We start from the raw sequence: 16,796 nt of genomic DNA, 5'->3' as shown, positions 1-16,796 counted from the left end.
TCAATGGAAATGGGGGGAAGGCAGTAGTTAAGGTACCGCAAAGTGCGGTACCATAATTACCTCCAAGGTCCCTTTGCGGGTCCAATCCTTAACGGCTGGTAAAACCAGCCGTTAAGGTAGGGACCCGCAAAGGGACCTCGTAATTAGGCGGTAAGGGGTTAACAGTGCCGCCACCTTTTACGGCGCCGTTAACCCCTTACCCCCTGGGTCGTAATGAGGCCCAACGTGTAGAGGTTCCTTTGGCCAACCTTTTGAGAAGAATGGTCAAACATGGGTGCCAATAAGCCAGCTGGGAAAAGGGAACTATATAAGAGAGACAAAGTAATTACCAAACAAAATTACTTATGAAAATTGAAATTAACTTTCTATTATAGAGCACAAGAAATGTTAGGAAATGTAAACATTGGCACAACAACCTCTACAAGATCTTGGTATAGCTATATAGGCGTCGTGCTTTGTTCCCTACAGTAAAACTTTGCAGTAAGACCTCCTCAATGCCAGAAGTGGTTAAAAAAGAATACAGTAAGTGTCCCTTTGAGTCTTTTCTACTAGACAGGAGCCGCATTTTGGGCTGTGTGTAGCCTGGACCTGGCTGGCATACGGTGAGGGGCTGCAGATATTTCATCTGGCATAGACATGAACTTTGTCTCAATTATCTTTTCCGTGCTAAAAGGCTGCAGGTCCTATCTTCCACCCCCTGCCCCACCTCGCGGAGTTAACGATGTTTAATGCAAAGATCCCTCCTAACAAAGGCTGCTCCCCTCTTCCTTCCATTGTCTGATGAGGGGGCCACTGTTATCAGCGCTATCGGTTCTCAAAATATCTCCAGCACCTCTTGGAATTTTTGATTAGTACCTTAATTATATGAAGTTTGGTCAACCATATCTTTGACATGGTTTGAATGGATAAAGGTACAACAAATATTTTAGAACTTCACAGAAGCTGTTGGTTTTGGCAGCATGTTTGACGTTCAGGACGTGCAGTATGTTTGACGTTCAGGACGTTTTGTTCAGTTTAGCGTTGATGCTATTTAGAGACCTCCTTGACTTCGTCAAAGGAAAACAAACCCTATCTGGCTTCCAAGTGTTGGTATTGCTTTCTCCTTCCATCTTCTGCCTTTAACAATGACATCCCTACCCAGCACTACTTGAATTACTCCTCTGAAGTGTAGACCGCATCACGTTTAGAGGTGCAATACAAGCTATCGCATCAAATATGCCGTTAATATCTCAAACATATTTTGGGGATGAGGAATATGACGTCCTTCACCTGGCATGCCGATAAATCCACACCTAAGCCTTGACCTTCTCCCTTCTAATTACAAGTACCACCCTCGTCCGCACTACAGTCTGGAAGAGGTCGAGATGTGGTAGAAATCTTAAAAAGCAAGGTAAAGGTTCATTTAGCCTTTGTTAATGTTTTTGAAGCAACTGCTTATCAAATGCACCAGTCTTGACTCCTCGTTCTTGTTTGCTGTTGTCTGCCAACCGCGAAAAAAGTGTTGCAATCATTCCCACAGTAATGCAGGACCTTTCCCGCAATCTGCCGATCTCAAAGAGCTGGTTTCTTTTAGGAACGTCAGTATTTGGGTGGAAAACGTTGGGTAAATTTGCACACGCAGCAATTGGGGATGTGCACAATATAGGTTTCTTTGAACTGGTAAGTAATTCCACTATGGAAATTCGCAATAGGTTTGATCGTATTCTCTTCACACATCCAAACATCGACCTCGATCCTGGCTGAACCGCGCACTTTTCAGTTGCATAGAAGTGCTGCACAAAAGTTTCCCCTTCTGCATTCTTTAGCAACATCTCATTTATCTGAAATCTCGACGACTTCAAGGGTGATTTATTCATGCAGGGCCTTGTCAAAAGTGTTCCCAGCTGTCTAGTGATTAATCAAATGTACTGAACGTCATAAAATCAGCTTCACCCCCTTTCGACTGGTGGTAACGACTCTTGAGCTATGCAAATAAAATACCCCTAAAAACCAATCTAACTCATGCCAAGTAGGTGCCGAACTCTTAAAGCATTAGACGTTATGACTCCCCAGTGGGCTGCATGGTCTGTTCTAATCATAAGCTAGGGTACCAATTAGTTCTTCTGGAAGACAAAAAAGCCTACTGGCAGACTTGTAGTGAGGAAGCCCCAACCTCAGCAAACGATCCCTGCCCTGTCTATCAGGTTCTGGCTACTCGCTGTACTGTGGCTACTCAAGTAATATGCCAGTGTCGTAAGGACTATACAGTATCTTCTGGACATATTTATGATCAAAACTGCCAACTTAATTGGTTACGTACTGTTTAGTAGGCGGGAGTCTGAAAGCAGGTTGTAACACAATATTACCTTTATTCAGGGTTGCAGAGTTACGCGCAGAAAGTAACCAATAAATATACATCAAAGTAAAACACTGAGCTTCTTGTTGTCCGCTCGGCGTTCCCTGATGCAGATGGGACGTGTGTAAGGACCTCCTCGGTTCCGGTTCTTCACCGTCCTAATATGCCCAGTGGAACGCGGCAGCGTCCTCGCTCCACTCTTCGCAGTCCTCCGTCTGTGCACAAACGGAAAATAAGAGAATGCCAAGGATTCAGTGTACGTTGGTTCTAAACATTCTGCAACTCCTCCCTTCCCATCCGCAGGTGATTCCAGTCTTCGCTGAGGGAATCCCTCCCCCTTTCCTTCCCCGGCTCATGCGTACTGTCTGGCACCTGCCATGCAAACTGCCCGCCGTGTCCTTCCCGCCACCCGTGTCCTCCCAAATCTAGAGGTTTTCCTACGAGAATAAGGTGAGTGTAGTCTGGTTGCTATTCTGATAGAGGTTTTATGGCTTCTCAGGCTTCTGGCATTTTGCCATGTTTTATACTGTGGAATAATGGGATCCGTAGTCCTCCAATCAACGTACTTTGTAAAGATGGGTTTTCCATTCTCCGCAGAACGGTTGTATGGTGCTCTGCCGCAGCAATGACAGCCGGACTGTTCTTCCCCAGCACAGGCAACATGGTTGTATAATGCTCTGTAGAAGTAACTACAGACGGATTGTCTTGCATTTGTCTCTTGTACATAACCATAATGTCCCTGAATCTGGCCGGCTCCGGCATGCTAGTTGTATCAAGGCCTGCTGGGTCCACATGTTCTTTGATTTCTGAGTGCTCACCCAGACAACCCCGGGAACCGTTAGGCCCCTCCTCACACATACCGGGAACCATTGGAACGCTAAAAAAGTAACTTCATCCTCCTCTTATTTTTTTGACAGTCCAGTACAGTATACAGACCTGCATCCACTGAAGTCCTATCTGATCAGACCCTATCTTCTTACTAAACTTCTCCCCTCCTCCTCCCAAATGCATATACTCAGTTGATGGGCAGTAGTGAGAAATGGCCAAATACAATAACTCAAATCAACTGTTGGTAGACTTGTTTGTTGCCGTTATAGTGATGACATAATATGCAGTGCTTGTTTGATGTTCTGGAGAGTAGATAACTTGCAGCAGAGTATCAAACAACACGAGTGACCCTTGGATAGAGGATGACAACACATTAATTTTATCTTTTTTTATAAATATCAACAAACGATTCATTTAATATCTTTTCAATATGTTTTAATACATTTCACAACTTTAGCGTAAAATATTTTAAACCATAAACATTTTATTTACTTAAGATCCACAAAATATTCACCCCTACATTCCATTCATTCACTTTCTCATACAATCAGTCACACCAATACAAAATAACCTAATCTTTTAGGTTTCAATCCGCAATTTTATACATGAACAAAAAATAGATCCTCTCAGTTCAGTCTTAAATTCAAATAACTAGCTGTCTTTAATCACACAGTAGGTCGACACATGTTTCGGTTGCATCCTTAGACTTAAATCAGTCCACTATGTACGTCGACCATCTTCAGGACATAAACGGGAGAAAAATTGAGTCCTGTTAGATATTGTAGGGTGGATCACACTTCCTAAAAAACAAGAATAAAAACTATTGTAAAATCTATCCTAATGTCATCCTCATTTATTTATGAAAGTACTATTATTGTGATACAACAAGTGTCTGCATACTAGACACACAAAATCGTACCCACCTCTGCCTTACAATGGCAGTGAGGGAAACGAAAGTAGTGGATTAATCCTGTCTGCAATAGTAGAGGTTTCCCCAGTCAATGAAGACAAACCTACAAGGATGCAGCACATAAAGCTTCTTTAGATCATTTTTCAAACATCGATTCATTTTTGGTTCAAATGTAATGAACACACTTCAGAAACAACAGATAAAGCATCTATTGGAGTCTTCTAAGTTGAGTCCTCCGTGGAGCCACCTTTATTTTTCTTAGTTCAACCTCGATCTGTTGCAAAGACCATGTGTATCTATAGTCTGAGGCTTTAGGTCAGTGCCTGGGGAATAACAATTGTATAGAATTTCTTTATAGATAGTCCCCGAGCCTCCTGAGGTTACCACTATTTCTTTTTACCACTCTTCACTTGCTTCTATATTCATCTTGTGTCTCTCTGATGCCGGCAAGATAAACCTCTTTCCGTTTTTATTACACGGTTACCACTAGGTTAAGTAGAATCCTATTGGTATCGCCAGATTTGCTATGAAGGGATACAGAAACATATGTGATGCATCAGTGGTTTAGGCCGTTTTCTATCGCATTACAAGAGTTGTACTTGGCTAATATATTATCTCGCCTCCTATATTCATGAGGTTGTTTTGTCGACACGTTTGCAGTTGTGGTAATAGCAGCTTGTTATATTGTGTAGAGCCCATGCCTCCTATAAACAAGTATGGGTTTATGGTTTCAAATATTTTACACTAAAGTGGTGAAATTTATTAAAAAAAGATTGAAAAGAAATGAAATTAATAATGTGTCGATTTTATAAAAAAAAGATACATTAATATGTTGTCATCCTCTATCCAAGGGTCCACTTTTGTGGTTTGATAAATATTTAGCCCGAAGCACCCTTGATTTCATCGGGCAATCCCCTTTATTTTTGAAATCACTTGCAGCAGAGGTAATCCTTGCGCAACGACACGTGAGACTTGGCCGGATAAAGAGGAAAAAATTGTTGCAATCGTCTGGCAAGGAAGGATGCAAAGCAGTGGAAAGTGGCACAAATGCTGAGTATCTCGGTCAGGCCGTTTAGAGTGACTATGTGTGTGCAGGAGAGCAAGGCGAAGTTTGATATGCCCAGTAGTTTGAAACTTCTAATGAATTGTTATGTTGTGTGGGAAACAATAGCATCTTTATTTGATAATTAAGGTGCCCACTGGCTTCTTGTGGAGAAAATAGATGCATTCAATGCTCCCTGACTATACTATATCCCGTGGGCATTCTATTCTTCACCCTACTTTTCATCATGATACATGTCCTCCTGGTCTTCTTTAAGTTACCAAATGCTGATATGTGCTCTTTCCCAAAATTACAAATAGAATACCATGAGCAGACTGGTTCTGTAGCATATCCTCTATTTTAAAGTTTCTGTGTTACTACCCCACCCAATGAAGAAGGCTCCTCCAAAAGACTGTATTTTATTGGCTTTACCGAAGTGAACTCCAAAAGGCTGGAATTTGGCACCTACAGGGGGTTGCATCCCGAGCCCAACATTCCCGCTGTGTTTTGCCCACCATAGCCTCACTCCTCAACCATCCTGTCTGAAGCAACCATGCCCCATGCTCCTCTTCCAAGGCCACCCCTATTCTCCCTCCCCAACCAACCGTGCCCCTCCAAACACCTACTCTCCTGCTGCCACCAGCAGCTTCCGTTCTTCTGGGGACCACTGCACACCCTGCCTGTTCCAGTGTGGTCTTCTCTCTGGGTGTGCCTGGGTGATCTGTATAAGAGGTGGTCTACGAAGCACAGTCTACATACCCTACACCACTTGTAGACACGTTTTCCATTTAATTTGTGTGGTTTTTTTTTTGTCTTTTGTCTACACGCAGTTAAAGACCTGATCAGTCATTGAATAGTCTAGGTGATGCATGACACTAGTTGTGCATGCTGGTAATTCCTTGAAGGAATGTTGCGCTGTCCAAATCTGTTAAGATCGCCCAGTGTTAAAGAAGGAAAATGTTTTTATTTCACTATGCAAAGTATTTCCAACATATTCTAGGGCCACCATAGTTATATGGGATGTATACTAATTGACCTCTACGCAATTGACCTTGGGATAATTGACCTAGTTTAAAAGGTCAATTAGGACATCTATGCAGGGGGGCAACTCCCCCCCCCCCCCCGCAATTTCCCACCCAATCCAAAACTCCCGCAACACTGCAGCCAATCTCCTTATATTATTTATAATCCAAAACCAACCCAATACAGATATAAAATAACTAAAATAATATAATGGTCAATTGTGCAGAAGGTCAATTAGCACCACTATAATTAGGACAAAAGGTCAATTTTTTTAAAATGTCAATTTGGGTAGTACCGTTATATGAACAAACTCCAGTCTAGACTACTGTCTGGGTAAACTGCTGGTTTTTGGGGGACCAAACCCCTCCCCCACCCCCTTTCTCATGGGCGATATTAAAAGCTGCAATGTTTTTATGTGTTAGGCATGCAACTACATGTGATCATGCACAAGACCTAAAGAGGAATTGGCTATGGGCTTTGTAAAGAAATCCCTTTGCTAATGATAGAACCACTTGCCTAACCTGGTAGAATAGGTTTAAGAACCATGTCCTTACGAACCATGCTAATGTTCTCTTGTTTACTAAGCAACCTTGTTCGTTTGTCCGTCTGCTTCCCCAGGGTTAACATTACATCTGCATGCTTGTGTAGTGTGGGCTCGAGGTTGGTGTATTCTACAAGATGTGATTTTAAAAGATGATGTAAAGTTTTTTTCATGTCTGTTTTCTCACTACCCCTAGGCTTGAAGACCTGGATGAGCGGTACCCAGCTCGGCACGATTGGCTACATCTCAACAGCGCCACTGTTTGCCACTCTTGAAGGGACTGAGTCTGTAGGCGTACTGTGGCGAATCCTGGTGTGGCCGGACCATTGTTGGCCATGTGCAGGATAGTGGCTTGATAGAAGCCAGCTACGGCTGGAAAATCCCTACACCAGAACTACGTGGAATCACAGCCGCTGCCTCGGTTTGCTTTGATTTCACCGGTGCCTTGCTGGCTCCACTTTTTGGAGTCAGTCCTGTCGAGGTACTTGTGCACATGAGACACCTGGGCCTTCCTCCGCTGGCTCCTGTGGTGGGATCTAAAGCCGGAAGAATAAGGGAGGAGGAGGCCCAGGCCGTGCGGCAGTGCCATCCTCCTGGCCGCCCCCGAGCCATGAAACTACAAGCAGTGATGGAGAACCTGCAGAGGCAGCAAAGAGCACGACTGCAACAGGAACTGGAGGCCCGGCAGCAGCAGGAGCTGGATGCCCGCCAACAGCAGCAGCAGGAAATGGAGGCCCGGCAACAGCAGGAACTTCAGGCTCAAGATTTGCATGCTAGGCAACACCAACAGCAGGAAATGCATCATGCCAGGCTGCAGCAAGAAATGCAGGCTAGGCAGGAGCTGCAAACCAGGCAATCTCAGCAGCAGGAACTGCATGCCCGGCAGCAGCAGGAACTGCATGCCCGGCAACCATCACAGCCGGATTTGGTAGCCCGGCAACCATCACAGCCGGATTTGGTGGCCAGGCAACCATCACATCAGGAACAGGGGGCCCGGGATCAAGAACCGGATGGGAGGCAAAAACTGGAACATCCACAACATGCACAACTACAGGTTGTGTCAGCACGCACTAGTCCCCCCTCTGCCAATCAGAACTCTGCCCTTCCAGGTCATGTTGGGATGAACCTGTCCTTTGGAACCCGGGGTCCCCCTGATGAGAGCGAGCCAGAAGCTGTGCGGATCCAGCGTGCACAGGTGGCAGCACTAGCTGCCATGAGGGCAGCAGCCGCAGGGCTCAGTCAGGAATCTAGCCCAGGTATGTCGGAGGACAGTTTTGGTTCGGAGGATGACGAGCAGGAGAGGGACTCTCACCAGGAGGATCGTTTCCAGGACATGGGGTCTGAAGAGGAGGATGAAGAGATGTAAGTGCAAGACCTGAAATTGTATAATTCTTGTAATCAGAGTTAACATCAACTGCCTATCCGCATTCATTTGAAATGTAGCCTCTTTCCTCGACCACCCCCAGGAATCCAAGGATTGGTAGCATAAAACTATTGCATTGAGAAATCCTAAAAGGCAATTATGACTTTGTCTTTGAATACAAGATCCCATTCCGCCTGCCTCTTCAGTTCATGCCTTTAGCTGTGCACTTCTAGTCCGGCTAAAGATCGACCTCTAGGCCGAGTGATCAAGGTCGGGAAGAGCGAGAGAGGCAGAAAACAAGCCGCAAGTTAAAATAATAGTGTCAAAAGGGAAATAAATAGAGGAAAAGTGTTACATGCCAGTAATGATAAAACAGAGGAAGGAGAAGAAAATGGGTGGTAGAAGGATAGAGGCTGAAGGAGAGTCGGTGAAGTAGAGAGAAGAGATGGGGAGCAAGCAAGACCGAAAGGGTAGAAAGCAATTGATTGAGATATATAGGTTTGGAAAGAGACTGGGATAAAAAGATGTGGGGTTGGAAAGGTGAAGGAAGGGAAGAAGCCAATAGAAGCAGATTATAGGGCTGGGTAAGCTAGGGACGCAGTAAGAGAGAAAGTGAGGAAAGTATCCAGTTGGACAGAGGTACACAGGAAGCTGATTGGGAGCAGGCGCCAGTCATGTTCAGAGAAAGGGTCTAGAGTAGGTTGTGGCAACTAGGGGAAATGGGCAGAATGGGAGGAATACAGAGTCTGTACAGAATAGGAGGTAAGTACAATAAAATGGAAATTATTGAAGTGCCAGTGAGAAAGGAAGAACACTATGAAGCCCATTCTGTCCTCCATCGCCTCAAGTCATGGGGTTCACGATTAGGTTTTTGCAGAAGTAGGCATGTTGTATCCTCGTAACCCAGGCCTTTGTGATGGGCAAGCAAATGACACTCTTCACTGCTCCATAGCTTTTAGGTTTTATGTGCTGTCCATCCGTCACTTTTTGTCGCCTAGTACATGCCCTGAGGACCTCCCCTGGTTCATTGCTCCCTGTACATGTGGCTTTTCCCTCAGATGTGTGAGCCGTTGGGGCCCCATGGCCAATCTCACTATGTTAGGAGATTTACTGCACCAAGAGGGCCCCACAGGAGAAGACCTACCATCAATGAATGGATTTAACACAACATACACAAGGGCACACCATGCATAAAGCATACATTGTTAATACCAAGTGTAGAATAAGAGGCATTTGGGGGTTGACTCGTTTTACATGGTTTGAGAATGGGGGTAAAGGCATGCACCCTAAAACCAAATTGCTCTGTCCAGGGGGCTTTTGTGATGGGTGACTTCTTTCTCATTTCATGATACTTGACTGTGTGTGTGTTGGCTTTCACTGGCTTTATGCAGATGGGAGAGCAATGCCGTTCACATGATAGTCCCTCCAGTGCTCCCTGCTAGCACAGAAGGTAATGTATTGCAATATCAGTACTGTAAGCATGTCTCTCCTTGCATAGTGAACTAAAAAATTTAATTGGGCAAAGTGGTGGTAAATTGCACTGTCACTGATGTAGGAATCCAGAAAGGGGTCAAGTGCATGCTATCAGATACTGACGGTGGTCAGTCATAATTTAGAAAAAATAATGTCGAATGACAAAAACGTCGAAAAGAAAATGTCGAATATATTATTTTTTTATTTATATGTATTTTTTGGCTTTGGTACGTATAAAAAAAATGGGCAAAATTTTTTTTAAAAAAAGAGGATTTGGTGGGGGAACCCCCCCATTTAAAAAAAAAAACGTATTGAAAAATAAATTCAACATTTGTTTTTCTAAAAAATGACTTTCGACATTGTTTTCTAAATTATGACTACAAACTGATACTGACCTATGAGGACCATAGGGAACCACTTCCAGTTCTTTTCAAGGTGACGTTGTTTATGCTGTTAGTGATTCTTAATCCCAAATCTGAAAACGATAATAATGGTACTTTATTATTTTATCTGTTGGGGAATCTTGTAGTTTCCACTGCCGATTTTGAGCAAGAGACTTTAGGAAATATGGAACCTAGCAACCTAGAGCTATTTTTGTTCAATTCCTTCTCTGAGGACAATTTGAGTTTGTCCGAATTTGAAGGTGAGGAACGTTTTGGTGCACATTTTCCATCTCTACAAGGGGCTAACTGGTTATAGGTTGACTGATTGTTTATAAGGCGTTCTAAGGGCAAAGAGGGTTGGAGGATATGGGTGGGAAACAGTTTACAGTCCTTTGTCAGGCAAATCTGATAAGTGCCAAGAAGGCTGGAGCTTAGGGAAGCGCAAACAAAGGCAATGATGTTTAGTCCTACATTTTATCTGAGCCTGTAAGTGGAGATTAAGGTGTAAGTACTGGGTTATAGAGTGTACAGGAGGGGGAAGTGCAATTAGGTGATGAGGTACTGGAAGGCCCCGCTGGTAGGAGAGAACACAGGCTGTAATGGGGCATTTTTATTATTACTGCAGGATGTTTAATAGGTTGCATGTGCTGTATAGTATGGATGAAGAGCCTTAAATTAGCCGAGCAGCAAAAAGAGGACCTCCGTGTGAGGAGGACCAAGCAAGGCAGCATAGGGTTAAACATGAATAAAGGGGAATGCTCATCTGGGACAGGAGGGGTGGGGTTGTCAATTGGACAGATGCTTAATTGAAAACATAAGCCTTGGGTTTCCTGACCATTAGGTGGTTTTCTTTGGACCAAAGGAGGGTTGGAGAGGTCACTCCAAAGATGAGTGTGGGGATCTGCTCAAATCCTTTATTCCTGAAGGACCTAGGTACATGGCACCATATGATCGAAGGAGTCTGATATGGTTAGTGTATCATTTCTAGGCGGATATAGAAGCCCCTTCTTCCAGAAGGCCCTTCGGTTAATTCACAAGGTTCTGAAAGAGATCTGCTGCTTGAGTGAGACCCAATGGAGTGATTGGAATGCTGCTGTCATCCTTGCTGCCTTATTTTGGATGCGCCTTGGGAAGTGTATTGGACCTTTTGTGTATACCTTTGTATAGACTATTGTAGCGGGCTGTGAACATGGCTATAAAAACCTTACTTTTGTGGCATACATTAATGGTAGTGCATACATGTGAAGAGGTGAAGCTGTTGTGATTTCTTTTTTTGTGAGGTCCTTGATATGCATGTGGAAGGAGAGGATTTCATTAAATGTGATCTCTGTTCTTAATATGCGCGATTTGAGAGAGAGAGGGGCATAGTCCGATGCTAGATGAACAGGAGGTGGGCTGGCATGGTGGTGTCATGAGAAGATTGCTGATTTGGAGGCGGTGAGACAAAGGTTATTTATCGTCCATTCTTGCATGTTGGTGAGACATAGAGATACGATCAGAGCAAACGCTATTGCTGTCACGTGGATCCTGTGTTCCCATGGAGAATTCCAACCATCATTGTTTGGTTCACTGAGATGTGCGGATGAGAACTGACATTGGGTGTACGCTGAGAAGCTGAGACTTGCTATATGCTCAGAAATAGTGATATGCAGGGTCGGAGATAGACGAGACCTGACACAGGGTGGATGTTGGCAACGCCATCTGGGGAGGTGGACACGATCGAACACTGTATGCTGCGTTCTGGAAGATAGCGGTGGAGAGAGACTGGACGTTTTGTGCAAGATGGGAAGGAGCTATAGGGAATGTCGAGACCAGACCGGATACCGAGTGCATGCTGAGAGCAGACAGGACTAGGCATTGCATTAAGGCTTATATAAGGCGATAGTGACTGGTGGACAACTCGCACCTAACACAGCGCATGCCTTACAGGAGCCTAAGCGTAGATGGATGAAACCGGACATTGTTTGCATGCTGGGAAAGCGTGTTTGACGGAGGTATCCAAGACTGATACAAATGTGCTTGTAGGGCAGAAGCAATGGGGGAGCGGGAGGTTACAACACCAGATATTGGGTTCCTCTTGGCATGAGCCACTTGCGTGATCTACCTAAAACTCCTGTGCACATCAAGGCACCCTATCCATTTATGGAAAGTTCGACCCCATTAGCTCTAGTTTCTTTTTTATATGTGATTGTTTTTACCATTTTTAAAATACCCTACAAAAGCATATTCGGTAACGTCCTGCCCTCTTAAAATCCTGGGCAGATCATTGCAACAAAAGGGGTTAGAAGACACCAGACACTGCATGCGCTCTTGGAAGTTGTTGTTTACAAGCAAGCAGGAAAGAAAGTGTTTTAAACTTTGATGTATATGGAGGAGTCTGGGGAAGGCAGATACAAATATACCCCTGTCACATCTTTCTATCCGGCTGAGTACTGTTGTTAGCATGGCTCCCCATCGCGATCCTCTGCGGCACTTGGGTCTTTAATCCTTGATCCTTTAATATGTAGACTTAGGCCCAGTGACGACAGCGCTGTTTACTTTGGGCCCAGCGTACAGGTTAAAGGTTTGTTTGAGTCTCTTCAATTGTACAACCATAGCACAGCTAAAAGTGGGAGTTTTTTTTAATATGACATAACTTTGCATTCTGATAGTTCTGCCCTAAACACTCCACTGAGACTGCCCTCACGTACTCAATTCTATCCTCTCTGCTCGCTACGCTAAACCATCCTCACTTCTAATCCTCCTTGACTTCTCTGCAGCTTTTGACACTGTAGACCACCCCTTACTTCTCAGCGCTCTGTCCTCCTTTGGCTTCAAAGGCACTGTCCTCTCCTGGCTCTTCTTACCTCTCCAACCGATCCTTCACAGTCTCCTGGGGTGGGCGTACCTCTGACAGCCTCCCGTTGAGCTATGGAGTCCCTCAGGGTTCTATACTTGGACCCTTTCTTTTCTCTCTCTATACACCTCCATTCTCGCCTCCGTCATCTCTTCCTTCGGCATCTCTCACCACTTCTACGCCAATGACACCCAACTCTTCCTCTCTTTCTCTTCCTTCACTTCTGACCTCCACCACACTCTTTCTTCCTGCCTCACGGCCATAAAGGACTGGATGTCTTCCCACTTTCTTTCCCTCAATACTGACAAGACTGAAGTGCTTTTCTTCCCTCCTAACTCTCTCCCCACCACCCCTTTCATCCACTTTCCCCCTTCCAATATCCCCATCTCGTCCAACACCCACAATCTTGGCCTCCACCTCGACTCCTCTTTCCTTTTCAAACCATATCTCCCTAACCTCTCGCGCCTGTCAGCACCACCTGTTCAACATCCGTAATATCCGCTCCTCCCTCACCTTCCACGCATCTAAACTCCTAATTTCCTCCCTTATTTTCTCCCGCCTTTTCTACTGTGCTCCTCTTCTTTTTGGTCTCCCTGTCTCTCACCTGACTCTCCTAAAACCCATCTACCACTCCTCCATCCGTACTGTCTTCTTGGTCCTCGTGACTCTATTTCTACCTCGCTCTCTCAACTCGGCTGGCTTCCCTTCCTCTCACAATTGAAATTTCAATTCCTCTGTCTTGTCTACAAATCTCTCCATGACCTCGCCCCCACCTATCTCTCTTCTCTCCTCTCATTTTACCATCCCTCCCGTTCTCTATCTTCTCACTGTACCCCTTGCCCCTTGTGCCACATCACGCTTCCGCTCCTTCCAACTCTTGGACTCCCTCCACTGGAACTTCCTACCTCTCTCCATCCGCTCCCCCCCACCTACTCATCCTTCCGCTCCTCCTTGAAATCCCTTCTTCTCCACTTCCTTCCCTGACTCTCCTCACCCACCCACCCTCTCCCCCTCAAACCTCTAGCCCCCCTCCACTTGCCTACCTCCTTCCCCCCTCCTCCTCCCACTGACCTCACTGGACACTGCTACCAAGAGGCGTAGGAGACCACCTGGGGTACTGCCCCCCTCCTCCCCTCTTCTCCCACCCACTGACCTCGAACCTGACTCTCATACCCCTTAACCTTCCTCCTCTTCCCCCCTCCCTCCTCTTCCCCTCCCCTTGAGTACATTTTTCATATACTGTACTTCTGGTTTGTCTCACGTTTGTAAGTAAGCTTCTTTAAATTTTGTATCTTGTTGTTACTCTGTAAAGCGCTTTGTCTTGAAGTGCTATATAAATTCAATAAACATAAACATAATTGCAGATTTCAATTCAGAATAGAGAAAAGACAGCTACGACTGTGATCTATTGGCTTAGTAGAAGGATTCATTCACTTGTTGGGTTGGCTTATTGTGTAGTTTCTTCACTTTTCAGGCCCCCTGTCTTTCTTTAGCTCTACTTTATCTCTTTTAAGCCAAACCAAGGAATGGCTTGAAATAGCTAAAATGGGTCAGCTATCTGAAGTACAGACTGGGCTCAAACTCCAACTTCACCTCTTAATTAAAGTATGTGATGCAGAGAAAAGCCTTTGATCTTACTGTCCTCTTTCAACCTTGGGGACCAGGTATGCATTTTCTTGGTTGGGGTTGATGAGACGAGGCCTGGTATTGGTTTTGTGCTTTAAATGTGGAGAGAATGAAGGTCGGATATGGTTCTTTTGACAGCTAGATTCCTGTTTGGCTATTAGAGCGAAGCCTGACCCCACTGGCTCTGCCCTTGCCTGACCCCACTGGCTCTGCCCTTGCCTGACCCCACTGGCTCTGCCCTTGCCTGACCCCACTGGCTCTGCCCTTGCCTGACCCCACTGGCTCTGTCCTTTCCCGACCCCACTGGCTCTGCTCTGCCCATGCTTTTCCAGGCTTCCAGAGCTCCTAAACTGGGCTGTAGGCTTGCAGCTTAGCGAAGTGGACCCTAGTGCAGCATTTATTTTGTATTAAGTGGCGTTAAAGTGGGCTTTGACCCAAACCCGGTGCAAATGTAGTATACACGTGCTTTGTATGAATAGGTATGTTCAACAAAACAGTAGACGGATTCTTCTTTATAGGAAATAAACTGCTTTCTTGTTATATTCACAGCCCAGGACGTAGCTGCACATAGCAGAAGCGTACATTCTTCTTCTTCTCAATTATCGGAGGCGTGGGGCAGACCCACGCAGGCGCTTCCCCATCCTAAAGGATGATGTGCACCAGACCCACCAATCAATACTTTGCACACATAAACTCAACTCCTCCCAACGCCCCGTCTGCCTCACAAAATCCAACATCACACTGCTCCTCCTCCTGCCTCTCACCCCGTCACCTCCCAGCAAAGCCCTCCCACTCAGCTCTGCCACACCCAACGCAGTCAACCGAACCCTCATCAATTCTCTCTTCAACATGTCTCTCACACCTAAGCAAAAAATGTCCCACAGTCTCAGGCACCCCACACACCGCACAGTCCTTCGACTCACGCTTCCCCACTCGAAACAGTCATTCAGCCCCACATGCCCTATCCTCAACCGATTCAGCATCACCTCCTCCCCCCTCCTCCATTTCAGACACCCCGCATCCACCTTCACCGACACTTTCCCACGAACACCAAACATCCACCTGCCCTTCACCCCACTCACCCACCTCTCCTGCCACTCATCCATGACCCGTCTCACCATCACAGCCCTCACCTCGTCCACACTCAAAGGCAACCTCACATCAACCGCTCCCCTCTTCATACCCTCACCTGCCTCCAGATCCACAAACTCATTACCCAAAATGCCACTGCGACTGGGGACCCACGCCAACTCCAAATCCATTCCCCCACGCACACACCGATCAATCTTCCTCCTGATATCCAAAATAACATCCTTCCTATCACCATCCCCTGCCACAATCGCCTGCAACCCACTCAATGAATCCGAGAACACCACCACCTTCTCATACCCCAGCTCGCACACCCTATCAACCGCCAATGCAATCGCCACCAACTCAGCCGTATAGATCGACACATCATTTGTCAATCGTCCCACTTTCTACTCCCCTGTGCTTTCCAGATAATAAGCCATACCCACTCTCCCAGACACAGGATCTTTCGAACTATCCGTGAACACCTTGCATCCTTCCTTTCCTGCCACATACGCCTGACCCAAAGCTTTGATCTCGCCCGCAATCCTCTCTTCTTCGACACCACATTCGCCAACCCCAAACACACCTTTGGAGACCCCATCATCCACCTCGGCCATCTCTCCAAATCAGTCATCAAATCGCCCACACCCCACTGCACTCCCTTTTCCCACATGTGAAACCCAAAAGTGCCCCCTTCCTCCTCCACCAGTCCCTATAATAGGCAAACCTCCAATTATACTTCAAACATTCGTGCACCGGATGAGCCACACTCTTCGCACTGCACTTCACCCACCATCTCATATTCAACGCATCCCTCGTCAACCCCAACGACCTCTCCCCCACAAGCACCTGAACCGCATTCACTGGAGAGGACCTCATCACACCCTCAATGCCCTCGCCTGCACCCTATCCAACCGCAACTTCTGACTCGCCGTGAAACTCACTGACACCTGGCATCCAAAATCCATCACACTCAGAATCAACCCCTTATACAACATTCGTAGACACTTCTGCTGCGCACCCCACTCTTTCCCAATCACCGCCCGCAGCATATTCAACCTACGTTTACACTTCTCCACCATACCATTCACCTGCAAATTCCAGTTTAACTTCCTATCCAAGATCACCCCCAAGTACCGAAACTCTTCCACGCTTTTCACCCTCTCACCTTTCAAAACTAAGTGCAACCCTTGCTGCACTCTTCTCCTTGAGAAAACCATACTCGCACTTTTATCCACAGACACTGAAAAGCCCCATTTCCCACACCACTCCTCCATACACACTATCGCAGCTTGCAGCCGACTCTGCACCAACAACAAACTCCGCCCTCTTACCCATACCACACCATCATCTGCGAAGAAATCC

The 16,796-nt window shown here is 45.9% G+C and overlaps 1 protein-coding gene across 5 annotated transcripts in view; it reads left to right on the top strand.

The window, feature by feature from the left end:
* ARID3A (AT-rich interaction domain 3A) overlaps positions 1–16,796 on the top strand; it is a 650,673-nt gene that overhangs the window by 268,242 nt on the left and 365,635 nt on the right. For 4 of the 5 annotated variants that reach the window (XM_069647537.1, XM_069647554.1, XM_069647528.1 and 1 more), the window contains one exon: positions 6,876–8,041. In XM_069647537.1, coding sequence (XP_069503638.1) covers positions 7,173–8,041 — 869 coding nt within the window. In that variant the 5' untranslated portion in view covers positions 6,876–7,172. Of the gene's footprint in view, positions 1–6,875; positions 8,042–16,796 lie in introns of those variants that run through there. The other variant, XM_069647564.1, reaches the window with a different exon arrangement.

Source organism: Ambystoma mexicanum, chromosome 1p (assembly GCF_040938575.1).
Source record: "Ambystoma mexicanum isolate Mex_15411 chromosome 1p, UKY_AmexF1_1, whole genome shotgun sequence".
Lineage (NCBI taxonomy): Eukaryota > Metazoa > Chordata > Amphibia > Caudata > Ambystomatidae > Ambystoma > Ambystoma mexicanum.
This window is presented reverse-complemented; position numbering and strand designations above follow the sequence as displayed.